Source organism: Vanacampus margaritifer, chromosome 19 (assembly GCF_051991255.1).
Source record: "Vanacampus margaritifer isolate UIUO_Vmar chromosome 19, RoL_Vmar_1.0, whole genome shotgun sequence".
In the NCBI taxonomy this organism is placed as follows: domain Eukaryota; kingdom Metazoa; phylum Chordata; class Actinopteri; order Syngnathiformes; family Syngnathidae; genus Vanacampus; species Vanacampus margaritifer.
Window position 1 is genome coordinate 4,020,268 of NC_135450.1, and position 18,158 is coordinate 4,038,425.

An 18,158-nucleotide genomic window follows, 5' to 3' on the forward strand; every position below is an offset into this window, starting at 1 on the left:
AACTGGCTGGTTCACCCAGACTACAGAATGTACGTTTCGTAATAAAATGTTACTTTGTATACGTTTTTAGCTTATCAAGTCCTCCATATTAGTGGAAGAAACCTGTTTTTCATTAAGTGAAAACATGACGCAGTAATTTTATGGCAACACCCCATATGCTCACTCTCTGTCACTGCTACTCCATACACACTACGCCAGAACACTAAAGGTTAGTAATAATCTTTTATAACCTATTACATGACAAACAGTTAAAACAATCAACAGGCAAACGAAACAGTGTTTCTCCTTTGTTTTCTTTCAGCATTATCGAATAAAGCAGACAATAAGAGTACATTTGACATAATCCGCTTGCATCTTAGAAATGGCGTAGAAAGTTAAGAATACCTCTTCAGTGATGTCAACAAGTTCTCCAACTTTTAACTCCAGCTCATCTTCGTTCTGTGGCTGATACTCAAACAACACTTTGCACTGTCTTTTCTTCAGCTCTGTGAAAAGAGAGGGCGGTAGCAAACAAACCGGCTATGTAACTTCAGTTGTATGCTTTTTTACATGTTCATACGTGCAAGGCCGCTAGATTATAAAAAATCAAACACAAAAAAAGGGGGCAGTATGAGAACGCAAGCAGTGTAAATGTGTCAAATGTAGGAAGTGGAAGCTCAATTAAGAAAATGGTAAAAACAATTATATATGGGTTGTTGCAGTGAGAGGCCTTAGACCTAACCTATTCATCAAGCACAGTGAAGAAAACAGTTTACAAAAGGTTGATACTTACTGTGATTTAATCACTGCCAACAACCCTCCTACTTACAATCCATATTTGGCATTTGTAGCAGTTACGAATGAGTTAAGTACCCAGGACAAAGCTATGCAAGTGAAGTGGTACAACATGGTTGTGTGAAACCTGCACCAACCTGATCTATTTTTTTTTTATCACAAATGATTTTCCCTTTCTGCTTAAATGGCCAATCCCTCCTTTCGCAATTGTCAAAAACACAAGACAACGAAGAATAAAACATCATCACAATGCATGAAATCAAAAGAGGTGCATTAGAATTTTCACTACTGAATTCAGGGGAGCATTTGTGGCTCTTGCAAAGCACACAGTTCCTATTCGGTATACAGTTGATGCACAGTGCGTGATTGCAAACTGTGTATTCATTATATTTTAGCCCTGTGCTAAAAGTATTTAAAAATAATTTGATCAATTCCAAAAATCAAGACAGACCTGACAAAGAATTGTGGAAAACCTTTCATATTTATTAAAAGGAACCGATAGCGCGTGAACAGTTGTTTGTCTATTTGTGCCTTGTGATTGGCTGGTGACCAGTTCAGGGTGTATCCGGCCTCTCACCTAAAAGACGACTGGCATAGGCTTAAGCGTGCCCGTGACACTAGGGGGGATAAGCAGTTTGAAGAACGAATAAATGAATTAACAGTATTACTGTTTGTTTTGAAATTTCAACCTAAAGACTCCTTGACTGCAGTAAGGCAATTTGCTAAATGTCCTTGAGCGAGTGTGGAGAAACCTAATTGAGTCATGTGTTGTGTCCTTGGGCAAGACGCGTCACCCACCTTTCCTCCAGTGTCACTCACACTGGTGTATGGCTGTGTAATTAATCGAAATTCAATTATAATTTCAATTATTACACTCTACAATTACAAAATTGGCATAGTTGTAAACAAAAATAAATGATTATTAATAATCATTTTGAGTTGCTTAAATGTATATATTTGCACCTTTAAAAAAATAAAATAAATAACACATTTAATAAATCTTGTCTGGTCCAAAAGTAACTTGCGTAATTATAGTGTTTCAAAGAAATTTATTTCTCTTAATGTTTTTTTACATTTAAACATTTTCTTGTTTTGTACCAAAATAACAAATGATCGTCCTAACCGTGATTTCAATTATTACCAAATTAATCGGGATTTCATTTTCTTCATAATCGAGCAGCCCAAGCTGTGAGTGGATGTTTGGTGGTGGTCGTAGGCGCACACAGGCAGCCACGTTGCTATCAGTCTACTTGGTTTACCGCCACTGGACTGTGAATGTGTCTTCTGGATTATTAAAAGCTGTAGTTCTTATGTTCTGTTAGATCCAGATCTTATGAGTTGTAATTTTGCTAACTATGAATGTTAAGTTTATGTTAAAACTGATTTAGAATCAATATACATTGTTGTCTGAAGACTTTGCACAGAAATTATTTTTGAATAAATGAGACCTTTAAATAAACGTTTACTGGGTTTATTAGATTAAAATTGATTAAAATTGTAATCGTCCTGAATGACTGAAAAAAATTAATAAAAAAATTAGATTTTCTTTTTGTGCCATATCGCCCAGCCCTACATGAATGTAGCCATTGTGAAGTGTCTGAGTGTCCACAAGAGGCAAAGCGTTAGATAAATCTGATGCATTATTAAAATATGATTGTAATTTGTTTCACTCAAGCTTGCCTTGAAGCTGGAAGATGTTCTTTTTTTCTTCTACTTCTTCTCTGTAGCAGTAAGAACAACGCCTTCCAGGTCGGGAAACAAGTTAACGCCGTACTTTGCTTCCCGACTTGTGTTATACAAACACATAATAGAAGATGCTGATTAAGGCACGTTTTCCATTTTTCAATTTCCAATTTTTCAATGAGAAACTGGAGATTGATCGTTCAGTTCAATAGAGACATCAACACTGTCTCCTACAGGATAGAGGAGGGATGGCCTTTCAACATGTGAATGTTTATAGCTGCTGTGTGTATGTGTGTGTGTTTGTGTGAATATCTTGAAACTGCGTGATGTTTGTCTAAAAAATAAATGTGCGTGCCTGCTTATTTACAAATGCACATTTGGCAATCCACAAGCAGAAATTATTATTTAGAAATGTTAAGTCATGATAAATTCTCACACAACATTAACAGACATGAGTAAGTCGCGCATTTCTGGATCAGAAAATCGTGCACGTTTTTGGATGTGAAAATCACATATTTTTCTGTGAATAATTTTGAGACGAATCTCTCCCTATAGATGTGTCCAAGAGACATTTAACCATGTTAGTTGTGAAAACTAGTTTGCATGATATAATCTTGTTGGAGGTGGACTGTTGTCTTTTTATTTAAACAAAATTAAGCTACACCTTCCACCGGGCTTTGAAACTACGCATTACTGTACCTGTAACACGACGTTGCACTTTGCAAATGACACAATTTTATGTCTTACACATCTTAAATAGTATCAACGGAACATTCCATTAGTTTTCCAAAACTTCAGTGAACATTTTATTTTTTAGTAACTTCCCAAGGACATGGAAAATATTGTTAATTTACAAGTAAGTTTACAACATAAATATTCATTTTAAATTAAGAATGCTTATTAAGTTTGTATGTGAAAGTGTTTCTTACTCTTTGTGGCTGCTGATGGTCGTGGCTGGAAACCACCAGTTGGGATACCAATGGTGCTCATCCTCTGAACTAAGTTGGCAACATTCCCGATAGACTTCTCTCTCTTGAGAGGCTGAGCAGATTCCTCTTTGGGTTCATGTCTCACTTCCTTGGCCTCCTGTTTTATTTCCTTTGAGAACAGAATGTACAGAGCATGAATATTAAGTGCAAAACTGAATTAAGGGATGAACATTGCATTTGGAAAGTTACTTTATATAGGTTTATATGACAAATTATAACTTATGTTCTGTTTTGTAGATGTTTTATCATTCATGGAAGTATTAACTTAAGGTGTATCTCGGTTTCCCTAAAATAAATGAGACTTTTGCTTTAAAAGGTTTTTTGTGGAGTTTGTCACTTCTTTTTTTTTACTCGTTACTGCCGCCTCTGGCCTAAAGTGTAACTGTAGTCTGTGTTTCAAGCTCTTGCGTGGTGTGTGTGAATATGTATGTGAGAGAGTATATGCGCTTGAAGAAATAAATTGTGCACCTTTAAGATAAAACAAAACCATGTTGTTTTTGTTGGGGAAAAAAGATCAAACAAAACCAAAATATACATTAGGTTTATAAATCACACCACCCAAAAAGAAAAACGTACATTGATTAAGGCTAAAGCAGACATTAAAAAGATTCTGAATTGATTTAGAGGTATTAAAAATTTATTTTTAAAGTTTAACTAAAACAACTAAAAGCCACTGTTGTCTGCACTTTCAAGTATTAAAATAAAGGGCATTGGCAATATTGTTGAATTCCAGGAAAACGTCAGGTTTTCGGGGGTGATCCTAAAGTCACCCATAGGTTTTAGAGTCATGTTTTGCCAGGCGCTTTAGGCCTTAATGGGTTAAAAAAAAGTGAAAGTGTCAAATATATATCCTTGACTTCTGCAATTGCTTTCCTTGACTTCTGCAATTGTAAAAAAAAAAAAGCTACCAGTATTTTAAATGGACTATAAATGTAAGCCAAGGTAGTGATGCATTGAAATCTGGATCGAATTGAACCGAACTGTGAGGTATCCATAGATTCCCACCCCTATCAGTACCAGTATCGTTGTTGCTGCCATCATGGAACCTTTAATGTGGTAGTTACTGCTGTTGATACAGCTGTTGTTGTGCCCATTGTTCTTTCTTCACTCCTCTGGTTGCGCAGCCCCTCTATCCTGTTTTACTACTCTCAACCTATCCTCTTGTCCCGCTACACTCAACTGATCGAGGAAGATGGGTGTGTTTTTTTTTTTTTAAGGTTTCTGCCTTACAGGGAGTTATTTCTTGCCTAATTCACAAAGTTATTTTATATAAAGATATAATGTATGAGGAGTGTGGTTCATGACCTACTGGAAGTTAACTTTGGCTATGACTTGCTGCTATATAAACGATTGACGTGACTAGTATTTACTCTATGTATGTTGGTTTAGTAGTCTTTTATCTTTTTCAAAGTCACTCATATTTTATTCTTAGTTTAGTATGCAATAGACAGAAACCAAAAGCATTTATAATAACTTCATACTCCTTGTTACCTCACCTACAGCTTTCTGGACAATAGAAGCAACTGCATTCCGACACAAGGAACAATCCCTCCTAAAATGCATTCGATATTGCAGTCATTCTTTCATTAGACACAACAGATAACGATTAATCAGTGATGATAATAGACGTCAAAGCCTTTTCTCATGTTCAGCTATACTAAATGTAAAGTCTATGTCTCAACACTATAATACCAACAATAAAATGAAATGAGCTGACGTCATTTAAACTTGAGGTGGGCAACAGCATTGCAGTGGAAACACATGCACTGACAATTTGCAATACACTTTATCTAGTTATGCGTTGTCATAGTTTAGGAAGGAAGAGTCGATGTTTGCTTAAGCTAGTAGTCATGAGACGATGATGAATGTGAGTACCGGAGGACACAATTTACTGTCTGTTCACAAACCATATGGGTCAGATCAATTCCATTGCAAATCGAAGCTGTGACAACCACGCTGTCCTTGCAGAAATATTCTATTTAGCTAAACAATGACTGGGTTTACCATCCGCTTCCTGGTTCACACACGCTGACTTTGCACTTACAATAAATAGGGAGTTCAGTTTGATGGCGTGTGTGCGAGCAAGTATGTTTAGGAACTTTTCAACTGCATGTGTGTGTATGTATGTATGTATGTGTATGTGTATGTGTATGTGTATGTGTATGTGTATGTATGTATGTATGTGTATGTGTATGTGTATGTGTATGTATGTATGTATGTGTATGTGTATATATATATATATATATATATATATACACATACACATAAAATCCACACAAATAAAAAGATAGATTATTACCCCACAATCCTCACAGATTCAAAGTGTTGGTTGGATTGTACATGTGCGCATAAATAATTGCCATGTCTATCAGCAACTTAGTTAATAAACAACAGACCATGAGCATGATTTAGGCAAGAGAACCATGGTCAGTTTATCTGAGAATACTTTAAGAAGATACATGTCAACTAATCTTGATCATGGCAGAGCAAAATGTAGTCTCTTACCATTTCATCCCAAGGCAAGTCTCATGAGTCATGCCCCTATGGCGTTCAGCAGTAATACCAATTAAAAGGGGAGCAGGAGGTGAAGAACAACCAGATGCCGGTAGCCTCACAAAAGTTCAGGAACTGGTAGGTAGTGCTTCTTAGCGGATTATCTATCCAAGTGCAGTGACAGACCAAGTCTTCTTAGCAGATTACTACCTCTTTTACTATCAAGGATTTACAGACTGGAGAAAAGCAGCAGATACTGCAGAGACTGAACATGCCGAGGTAGACGACACAGGTTATGGTGCACTAACTGAGAGAAAATCAGAAAGTCAGGTGACTCTGGTGATAAAGTTATAAAATGTCCCCACCTAAGTCAATTGTAGACATTAGGTATTGTTGGTACTTAAACTTTGAACTAAATACACCCTGTCCACTAGATGTCAAGGCAACACTAAGCAAAGCAGGCTTGTAGATGTCGGCTCAATTAAATAAATAAACAAAATAATAAATAAACTCCGCAAGATCTATTTGCAGGGCTATTTTATGATTGACCCCCAAGAGGTCATTTAAATTTTCCGGAACCCATCATTCTTTATGCGTTGTAATCAGGTTGACGAGTCATTCCAAACAGACTCGGTATTCTGACTTTTTATTTTTATTTGATAGCATTGAAACTGTAATATGCTGTTGTGTGACAATGACTACGTTGGATTGTTTGCAAGCACAGCAAAATATACTTTATAATCATTCAGTCCAACCCACACAAGGGCAAAACAATTGTGCATAATGCATGTATTTACTCCCACCTTAACAAAGTTGTCGGGAAAGAGACCTCTTTTCCCGTTGAGATCGCCCTCCATCCAGCCATCCTCTTGTATGCAGCACACGTTCTTTATGAGATCTCCCTTTCGCAACGTCAGCTCATCCTCATGGAGCGCTTCGTAGTCAAACTCCACCACAACCTCTGCTCCGGACACCACAGGGAGGAGGTCATAGAGAGGAAAACAGAACAGGAGAGAATGCAGAGAGGTAAGGTAAGAAGGGAGGAAGCCATAACTCATCGGACATGGAGAGGTCAGATATATATATATATATTTTTTTTTTTAAAGCCTTTACTCTTTTTTTCTAGCACATCAGGTTTTAGAAGTTCCTGGACTGTTGTTACAGTTGAGTTGAGAACTATTTCAGAACCCAAATACACAAGTATTCCCCTTCAATGTTGGTCAGACGATCAACTAGCACATCCACAAAGCGACCATATGTCTTTTGTTTGCTTAATTCAGTGTGCGAAAAGAGTTGTTGTGCCAGGACAAGTCGTGGCTGCTTCACAGTGACAATGCGCCTGCTCACAATGCTCTGAGCCTCCATTAGTTCCTGGCCGAGAAGAACACTGCCATGCTGACACATCCTTCCTACTCACCCATTCTGGTTCTGTGTGCTTTTTTCCCCAAAGATCAACAGGATTACCGAGAGGACCAATTTTAAAAAACACGGCTTTGACAACAGAGATGGGAAATCCAGGTCCAGAAAGTAAAACCCTGCCACAGTTTGGCTTTAGCTTCAAGTGCTTGTACTAAACCGGCAGATAAATGAGGTCATTACAAGAAGCACCTGTGGCTAAAGCCAAACTCTAGCAGGGTTTTTACTTTCTTGGCCTGGCTTTCCCATCTCTGCTTGATGATGACGCTAAAGGGGGATCCCGGAAGAATCCTTCCAGGACTGTATGACGCCATGGCAGGGAAAGTACTTTAGACTCCAGGGGAATTACTTGGTAGGGGAAAACTTGTTGTGTAGTTTGGATGTGACAGTAGTCCTGGAATATTTCTGACACAGCACATATACTATTGTTCCTCCCTTCTTTTTATTTTAGTATTTTCTTGTTATAGTTTTAGCTTGGTCTTATGTTCTTAAAAATTATTTTAGCCTGGTAATTGTACTTTTCCAGTGTTTCCTCAGAGGGAACCCTCTGCGGCAGAAGCTGGGGTTGGGTCTGCAGCCACAGCTTTTGGCCCTCTCCTGGCGCAGAGGGCTACCTGAGATAGTGTTTTTGTTGCTCTGTGCTGAGCCTGATCATCTGTTGTGTTTTGTTTGAATGTTTGTTTATGCTTCTTTTTTTTTTTTTTTAAGTGGGTCGGTATTGTGGAGGGCGCTGGGCTGGGGATTTGTTTTTATACTATGTAAAGCACTTTGAGTTGCATTTTTTGTATGAAAGGTGCGGTACAAATAAAGATTGATTGACATTCTCATTATAAACTGTTAATATAGAAACATTGTATAGCAAAGCATTAACAGTTTTCTATATTCATTTAGTTACAGTAGTGAAACAACAACAATATATAAATATATATGAGGGAAAAAAACAGGTGTGTAATGGTTTGGGAATATAATGAATGTTTAATTATGTCATCAATTGATAAAAATGTTGCAACCAAATAGAAATTGTAATGATTAACAATCTGTTGTGGACAGTATTTTGTTAACTTGAAAACATTTTTTTATGGAGAAAACACATTCAAATGCAAGTAGTTAAATGGCAAGTCAACCCTAAAATTTTCTCACACAAAATGTTCTATGCAGCCCCACTAGTCAAAATCCACCCGTTTTTATTATTCATTTGTTAATTTATTTATTAAATTTTGCTGCTCAACTACTTGTACTCCACAAATGCAATATTAAATCATAATGCCATGTCGGGGCATATGAAACATACATATTATTCGAAGGAAATTTTGGGGGTTGGCTTCCCCTTTAAGTCTGTGTAAGGTAAAATAAAACACAAAGGTCAATGTTACTTGTCAAATGCTTGTCAAACATGGTAGGTTGGCGCAGCGTAAAGATGCTCTACTCGTACAACATAAACACTTCTGTTCTGGATACTATGATTGGCAGTTGGCACTCATGCAGTATATGATAGGTTAGGCTACACAAGCATTACAAAATTAGCCAATGAAAAACTTAGCCGAGTATCTACAGGGGTTTAATGTGTTTCTGGATGTGAATGTGTGTATGCATCTACTCTTCCTTGATTTGTTGTCATCATAATCATCAGTTGTCCCTATCGTCTTGACCATCAGCATACTTTGCCTGCCGCTTAAAGAAGATTCATGTCAAGAGGAAGTAGAAAATTGCATTTTGCAGTGCTAATTTAGTGCTCATTCACAATTCATGATATCCGCAGGTTTACAGAAGCCAAATTTAAGATTAATAGTTTATCAAGGACAAACTCAAATCTAAAGGCCTCTTAAATTATTTTTAATTCAAGGCCTTCAAGTTGTTATTTCAGGTTCAAGTGCTCATTGTGGCCACCACCGGCAGTAGCACGGTCAACATCAAGCTGATGTGAGAATTCCTCCCAAACGGACCATGTTGCTGTCGACCATGTTAATTGCAGCTGTTATTTGATCTTTCATGTTATCAATAATGTAATGGACTAAATCAGTGGTCATTTCACAGGTTAACAAAAAAGTAACATTGCATCTGTTTGTATTCCTATAACTAGACGTTCTTCATCTCCTATCGTAAAAAAACAAACAAAACAACAACAAATGATGGTGAAAACACATTTGTGGCAATGGAAACTTTCTTGTACCTACCTGAAAAACTAATCCTGCCTAGCACACTGTTACAAAATATCTCTCAACTGCGCAATGATTGAGCTCAATCAGCGGACAATAATTTCTGATTAGCAAAGGAGGAGACACACCCATCTTTAGAAACCAGACAAAGGATACAAAACTGACAGACAGAATCATACCACTTTCTTGTACCTTCCTGAAAAACTAATCCTGTCTAGCACACTGTTACAAAATATCTCTCAACTGCTCAATGATTGAGCTCAATCAGTGGACAATAATTTCTGATTAGCAAAGGAGGAGACACACCCATCTTTAGGAACCAGACAAAGGATACGAAACTGACAGACAGAATCATACCAAATAAAACCAAGGGGACACCTAGTCCTATTCCCAACAGGATGAGCAGCAAAGTGATCATCTGCAACCACACAGATTAGAGTGCCTGTACAACGACAAGCATACCCTGCCTGAGAATGCCAATTACATTTGAATTCACACCAGTATACGCTGTCATATTGTCATTGTGCAGTATGCAAAGAAATTCAGTTTATTATGTTGTTCCTCACTTTGAGATACAAGACAAATTTCACTTGTTGTCCAGGTGCAAATAAGTAATTACAGTAACATTATGTAAGATGTCTGTGCATCATGGTTGACAAAAAAATACAACTGTCAATGAAAAATCAAGCAGTATCAATCAACGTAATATGATTATTTGTAGTGATTACAAAGACGACCATGGTTGGCCTTCTAGCCCACAAAGTGTTTTAGCTTTTGAAATACCAGTGGTAAAGGTTTTCTTAGTTTGTTCCTCAAAGAGCAATTGAAATGCCTTTTAAAATACATTGAATACAGACAAAATGAATCGGAACACTTAAGACATGTCGCAGCAAAGATACTGTGCCGTCGCAGGCATTAGACAATGAAAAGAGCATACTAACAATAGCAACGGTAACTATTCAAGGTCAGATGACGCAAGGCTTTAATTCTATGTTTACCTGCAGTTGGCTGGGAAAGTGGGAGGATTATGTTGTTAACACAATGCCATACATAAATCATATTCAATCGCTAATAAAAGACGCCAAGAAACCGTTAGTTAATTACGCCGTCATTGTAGGATACGGCACAAGTCTCCGGCGTTAGCCGCTAATGAAATGGAATGACGTCTCTTGCGAGACGTGAGGTGCATTCATATGCAGAAAGAAGTCAGATCAATGCATTCAACTTTAAAAATAGCAAATATGTAAACAATGTGGGCTTTCTATCAATCAATAAAAGCTGACATATCAAGAGGAATGATGGTGGTGAAATTAAATCATTTTGCTATTTTACCCAATTACAATCAAAGGTGCATCTAATCACTTAAGTTTACAATACCTAATCTAATAACTAGATTTATATCCTACATTCTAGTGGTTGGTAGGTAAATGAATCAAAAAATAAAGAATAAACATGCCTTTCTTACATATAATTCTTAAAACATTTGCCACTAAAAACAGGAGTGACTTTACATTAGTCCCCTTTCAACAGCAGGCAAACACTGAACAAGAATAACATTTAGAGTCATAGTATAACAGTTTTATTTTCATCTATCAATGGAGTGCTCACGTACTCCTGGTTGGGAAACATTGATTTGATTATTATGCTAGGCAGGCTGTGAAGCTTTGGTTTTCCTAAGGGGAAGATGATTGGGAGGCCTCCCTATAAGAGCTGGATCCTGTGTTGAACAAATCAATGTTCACATAAAAGAAGTATTTTTTCCTCCAATGTCTTTCTTTAAAGTTATATTAAATAATTGATTTGTAATGCAATAAAAAAACTTGCAAATATAACTTGAGTCACTGTCAATCTTTATGCCATATGAAAATTGAGATGACTATACATCAGCAAATATGGTAATGCTGCATCTCCCCAAAAAAGGGTGCCACCACCCCGTGCTGAATAAATGTCTGTCATCCCCCGCCACGACGTTAAAAAAATCTACATAATTTTCACAACCCAAAATTTGCCTGCCCCAGCTGCTGAAAAAAATCCTTCGAGGAAACATTGTATACCCACACTTTCCTCATCATTATTATTACCCACTTAATTTTTCTGGAGCAACCTGTATGTTCCTTGACTGCATCTTTCATGGGGAGCCTCAAAATGCGATCCACAGTTCACATCGTTGACAGTCCACACATTATATCGCCCAGGTGCAGGGGTGAGTGGCCAACTGTTAATTGTTGCGACAGTCCGATCCAAGACAATATCGGAATCACCGTGCCCTATGCGGCAGGCCTTAGCACAAAAGCTAGGAATTGCGTCAAACCACACAACACATGCATGCAAAAATTGGTACAGAACACACACATTAACTCTGTTAAACACATGCATGCACGGCACGCACACACATAAATAAAACAAATGCTTATGTTGTAGCATGAAATTGTTATTTATCATTAAAGCAGCTGCAGTACAATGTGCATTTAATTCTTTTTATTTATTTATTGCCGACTTTTTTTTTTAAACTCTTTTACTGCCAAAACGTTAAATGACGTTTAGTAAAAACCTACGGAGGGCCGCCAAGGACGTTAAAAGACGTTCTCCAATTTATTTATTTTTTTGGGGGGGGAAACGGGTGGAGGAAAGCCTTGGCCAGCTGTGGTGAAAGTTTCAAGCAGATCTAGTTAGCCTAATGACTATTTTTGGCCCCTAGATGGCAGCAATGATTCTCTTTTGACAAGATTGGGTAGGCGTCAGTAGAAGACGTGAGGCGGAGCTAGAGGGGCCAATGGCTGGGGAAGGGAAGAGAACATGGCGACCGGTTGCAAGCAGCTCACGCTCGAGCAGTTATTTTCAAAGACGAAAAGCATCGACCAACGCTAAAGAGCACATTGATGACGACGATGATCATCATCGATGATGATGGTGACTCCGAGGTTGACGCCGAAGTTGGAAGCGCTGACGCGGCGGCTATGACGACGTCATAAAGGTTCACGGGCTAGCGATGCTAACACCGGAAAACGCGGAGCACAACCGAGCACGCTCAGGCGGACGTTCAATCGGACGACGAAGAGTGCCCCGAGTCCAATGCATATTCATTGGAGTAGTGGGTACAGTCTGCTACTTGCTATTCCCCGGAAAAAAAGGCCGTCAAGAAAGTGTAACGTCTGCACACGAAACGGACAATCGAAGTGAAATGTATCTGTTGTGCAAATCCTGCTCCGTCTCCTTGCACGGTAGGGCAGTTACAAAAAGAAAAACTATATTTGAAACATCCACATAATTGTAAATAGTACCACAGTTGCACACATTTGTAAATAGTTTGCAAAATTGTTTTGTCAAATTGTTACACTGTTGAATGGAAATAAACGTATTTTGCAATCTAAAAACACTTTTTCATTGCTGGTGGTGGTGTATTACAGAAGTAAAGAACTATTTAGGTGTTTGTGGCATCATTCATGGACAAAAAGAAGTGTAGAATTCACTAGAGTGCATGAAATAACATCGTTTCACAAAAAGCTCCTTTTCTCCGCTTTTTGTTTCAAAACAGAGCATTTCGGTGAAACTAAACATTTTCTATTGTTGATTACTGAAGAACGGAATAGGGTAGAAACAAACTTTCTTTTTTTGATGAAAGATGAGAGTTCAATCTTTCATTTGGTAGTATGTGTGTTTCCATAGTCCAAACACAACATTTTCTGTGGACCTTGAAAGATCAGTCAAAATGCTTAAATCGGCTGGCACTGGCGACATCCCGTTTCTGAAAACGTCTGGCAGTCAAAGAGTTAAATGTTATGACTGTCAGCAAGTGAAAAAAATATATATATATATTTTTAAACTGCACTTTACTCTTGCTTTTGGATTGATATTTTGCTTTTTCTTTAAGGAATGCTTAGTTTTCACTGAACCCATAGTAATACCGTTTGAGATATGAAATGTTGCCCATATTGCACAGCAGCTTTTTTTCCCCCCCTTTCCGCGTCTGATTAGGGGCGCCATAGATTATATTATGTTTAATCAATGAACTTTTTGTCAATGTGTACTGTGTCGTTTTTCAGGGCAAGAGGAAGGAAAAGCGCAGGGGAAATAAATGTTCAGGGCCACACATGTGAGCCAATCATTGTGCTCCCTTATCCTTCCCACTCTAACACTTCAATGATTAACATGGAAACTAACGATTGCATTGGTTCCTGCTTAGAGATGTTGCTGATGTGCAACGTGATGTGCGAGGAGATCACCCAAGCAAGACACAGGAACATACACAGCTGCTCTTCTGTATGAGAGCCGGAAGTTTTCACACATTACAGTCTGTCAGGATGTGGACATTTCACAAACCTCATAGCTCAAACTTAGCAAACCTAACAATGACTCTTCTTTACCTCAACCTACGTATTACATATGTTTGCATTACACACTTGTTTTGAGAGCAAATCAAACATGCACAGCAACAAAGAAGCAACAATGTGTACTAAGACAAAAACACAACATCAAGGAATCTCGGCATTTCCAGCCCCTAAACAGACAAACAAGCAAAAAATGCCCAGTATCTGACTGCTGATTATTTGCACTTGACTGCATGCCTTGAAAAGTGGTTTTACAAGAAACAGCTATTTTGAATTAGGAAAGGATGAGTTCCGTTACCACAGGTATCAGTATCGGCCCGACTGGACTGTAAATTGTATGTACCAAAGTAGTAGTAGTAGTATCAGTACTTGGTTACAATATTGGTGGCTACTCAAGAGTTGAGTACTTGTACTGATATCGGTATGAAAATAAAAAGTGTTAATGAACATCGGTATTTTTAATGGTATTTATTTAACTACTGCAGTGCTTTACTTGTTTTTTTATTAATTGTATTTTTTATTTTAAATATTAATTTTATGAATGAATTGAAAAAGTATAGAGGAAATTGCTATTAACTTCATTCAATAACGGAAAATAATAATTTTAGCTAAATTTTTCATTATAGGCATATGAAATACATTTTGTCCATATCGCACAACTCTAGCCTAATGAATTATAGGTTTCTTGGATTAATCGAAATACAGTCATTTACACCAGCGATGTCCCGATCCGATCACGTGATTGGAAATCGGGCCCGATCACGTGGTTGTTGACTCGATCAGAATTGGACGTTGTCTCCCGATCAGGACTCGGATAAATATGAGGTTATTTTTATAACTTTTTATTACATCTGGAGTTGCGCAGTGGCACAGAGTGAGACTTTATTTTTCCACACAGCTTAGCGTGCGACAAGGCGTCACTTTGCTACAGTGACACTATTAATGCCATCGAGTGGCGGGGCTAAACAAGGATATAGCGCAGAGGCATTTCGAAGTACATAATAATGTTATTATCATCTTCAGTCACGGTGCGACTTGCACTGTGTGCAAAGTGAGCATTTCAAGTGTGGCGGAAATGATATACAGTAGATGCGTTGCACACTACCCCCCGCTGCTGCGCTGCACTTCACTGACGGGCAGCCGGGCAGCCCCGCGGCTAGCCTGGCAGTCCCGCCGCCATTAGATGCTGGTGACTCTGGACGGGCTTCGTGCCATCCCTGCGGATCCGGCGACTCTGGACGCCCTTTGAAGGGAGTCCGACGCCTCGCCTAGCCTAGCGCGAATCCGGTGGGTCGGCGGCACGATATTAAAGCAACAGCCACAGTTGACAAACGAAGACATGATTTCAAATGAGGTAAGAAAAACTCCGCCACTCCAATCCCCAAAGAAACTGTGGAGCGTGAGGGTCCACACACTCTACTATAAAGGGAAGATAAAAGCTGATTAGATGCAGTCGGGCTCTTCAAACTCATCTAGGCATTGGTGGAACATGCATGATGTAGAAAAAGCTTTAATATTACCCTTTGAAACTGCACAATGCACCTTTAATAAAAGCCATTTGAGTAACTCATAGATGTGCCAAAAAAAGGGGGTTTAAATGTTTTACTTAGTAAAACCACTGATCCACTCAGCATATCAAAGGTGTTGGGGTCGTTTTGTTTAAAAAAGACTTTTTTCCTTCCTTAACTCTTTTACTGCCAAAGACGTTAAATGACGTTCTGCAAAAACCTATGGAGGAGCGCCAAAGACGTTAAAAGACGTCCTCCCATTTTATTTTTATTTTTTTTTTGAAACGGGTGCTGGGAAGGCTTGCGGAGCTCTCCTGAAAGTTTTAAGCAGGTCTCGTGAGCCTAATGACTATTTTTGGCCCCTAGAGGGCAGCGATGACTCTCTTTTGACAAGATCGGGTGGGCGTCAGTAGAGGCGGAGCTAGAGCGTTGAGCAGGAGATCAGAATGGAAAACAAAGGAAAAATGGCGGCTGGTCGCGAGGAGCTAACGCCAGAGCCGTTTTTTTCAAAGACCAAAAGCATCGCTAAAAGAGCACATTGTTGATGACGATGATCATTATCGATGATGAAGATGATGGTGACTCCGTGGTTGGAAAGCATTGACGCGGCAGTAGAAGACGTTAGATGGAGCTAGATGGAGGAGGGAACGGGCAATGGCGAGCGTTTGCAAGCAGCTCTACACTTACAAGACAAAAGGCATCGACCAACGCTAAAAGTGTACATTGATGACGATGATGATGAAGGTGAATCAGAGCTTGACGGCGAAATTGGAACCGCTGACGCGGCGGCTATGACGGTGTCGTAACGCGGAGCGCAACCGAGCACGCACAGGCGGACGTTCGATCGGACGACGGAGAGTGCCCAGAGTCCAATGCATATTCATCGGAGGAAGTGTGTACAGTCTGCTACTTGCTTTTTATTCCCCGGAAAAAAAGGCCGTCAAGAAAGTGTAACGTTTGCACGCAAAACGGACCAATGTGAAAGTGAAAGTAAACTGTTGTGCGAGTCCTGGCGTCTCCTTGCACGCAGGAGAGCGTTACAAAAAGAAAAACTGTATTTGAAACATCCACATAATTGTAAGTAGTACCACAGCTGCACACATTTGTAAATAGTTTGCGAAATTGTTTTGTCAAATTGTTACACTGTTGAATGGAAATAAACGCATTTTGCAATCAAAAAACACTTTTTCATTGTTGGTGAAAGCGTTTTACAGAAGTAAAGCACTATTTAGGTGTTTGTGGCATCATTCATGGACAAAAAGAAGTGTACAATTCACTAGAGTGCATGAAATAACATCGTTTCACAAAAAGCTCTTTTTCTCCGTTTTTTGTTTCAAAACAGAGAATTTCGGTGAAAGTAACCATTTTCTATTGTTGATTACTGAAGAACGGAATAAGGTAGAAACAAACTTTTTTTTCTGATGAAAGATGAGAGTCCAATCTTTCATTTGGTCGGATGTGTGTTTCCATAGTCCAAACACAACATTTTCTGTGGACCTTGAAAGATCACTCAAAATGCTTAAATCGGCTGGCACTGGCGACAACCCGTTTTTGAAAACGTCTGGCAGTCAAAGAATTAATAAAATGCCGTGGTATCGAATCGGGACTCAGAATCGGCCGATCTCAAAACAAGGTGACTCGGACTCAGACTCTGTTCCAAAGAAGTGTGATCGGGACATCCCTAATTTATACTAATAGTTTATATAGTTTAACACAACTACAACACTATGTTGTAAAATAAAAAAATACAGTACATTCAGGTCAGTTTATCATATGAAATCATTATTTCAAGAATATGTCAAGGGAAGTGAATTGTGCCCTGCAACCAATCCGAGGTGGTTGCAGGGCACCCAAAGAGTTGGGATAGGCTCCTACTCACCCACAACACTAAAGGAATAAAAGCAGTATTCAAATAATAAAAGTGGATGAACAGACAACCAGCGGTAAGGGATGCCGTCAAGCTGAAGAAGGAGTCCTATCGGGCCTTTTTGGCCTGTGGGACTCCGGAGGCTGCTGACGGGTACCGGCTGGCCAAGCGGAATGCGGCTTTGGCGGTCGCTGAGGCAAAAACTCGGACATGGGAGGAGTTCGGTGAGGCCATGGAAAACGACTTCCGGACGGCTTCGAGGAAATTCTGGTCCACCATCCGGCGTCTCAGGAGAGGAAAGCAGTGCACCGTTAACATTGTGTATAGTGGAGACGGAGTGCTGTTGACCTCGACTCGGGACGTCGTGAACCGGTGGGGAGAGTACTTCGAAGACCTCCTCAATTCCACCAACACGCCTTCCTTTGAGGAAGCAGGGTCTGAGGACTCTGAGGTGGGCTCCCCTATCTCTGGGGTCGAAGTCGCCGAGGTGGTTGGAAAGCTTCTCGGTGGCAGGGCCTCGGGGGTGGATGAGATCCGCCCGGAGTTCCTAAAGGCTCTGGATGTTGTGGGGCTGTCGTGGTTGACACGTCTCTGCAGCGTCGCGTGGACTTCGGGGACGGTGCCTCTGGATTGGCAGACCGGGGTGGTGGTTCCCCTTTTTAAGAAGGTTGACCGGAGGGTGTGTTCCAACTTTAGAGGGATCACACTCCTCAGCCTCCCAGGTAAGGTCTATTCAGGGGTGCTGGAGAGGAGGGTCCGTCGGGAGGTCGAATCTCGGATCCAGGAGGAGCAGTGTGGTTTTCGTCCCGGCCGTGGAACAGTGGACCAGCTCTACACCCTCAGCAGGGTCCTCGAGGGTGCGTGGGAATTCGCCCAACCAGTCCACATGTGCTTTGTGGACTTGGAGAAGGCGTTTGACCGTGTCCCTCGGGGAGTTCTGTGGG

The 18,158-nt window shown here is 39.7% G+C and overlaps 1 protein-coding gene across 3 annotated transcripts in view; it reads right to left on the minus strand.

The window, feature by feature from the left end:
* The window catches only part of cd2ap (CD2-associated protein), a 44,061-nt gene that overhangs the window by 21,926 nt on the left and 3,977 nt on the right, over nucleotides 1-18,158 (minus strand). For all 3 annotated transcript variants that reach the window (XM_077552345.1, XM_077552344.1, XM_077552346.1), the window contains exons 2-4: nucleotides 6,743-6,900; nucleotides 3,387-3,555; nucleotides 385-485 (exon numbers count right to left, since the gene is read on the minus strand). In XM_077552345.1, coding sequence (XP_077408471.1) covers nucleotides 385-485; nucleotides 3,387-3,555; nucleotides 6,743-6,900 — 428 coding nt within the window. The remainder of the gene's footprint in view (nucleotides 1-384; nucleotides 486-3,386; nucleotides 3,556-6,742; nucleotides 6,901-18,158) is intronic.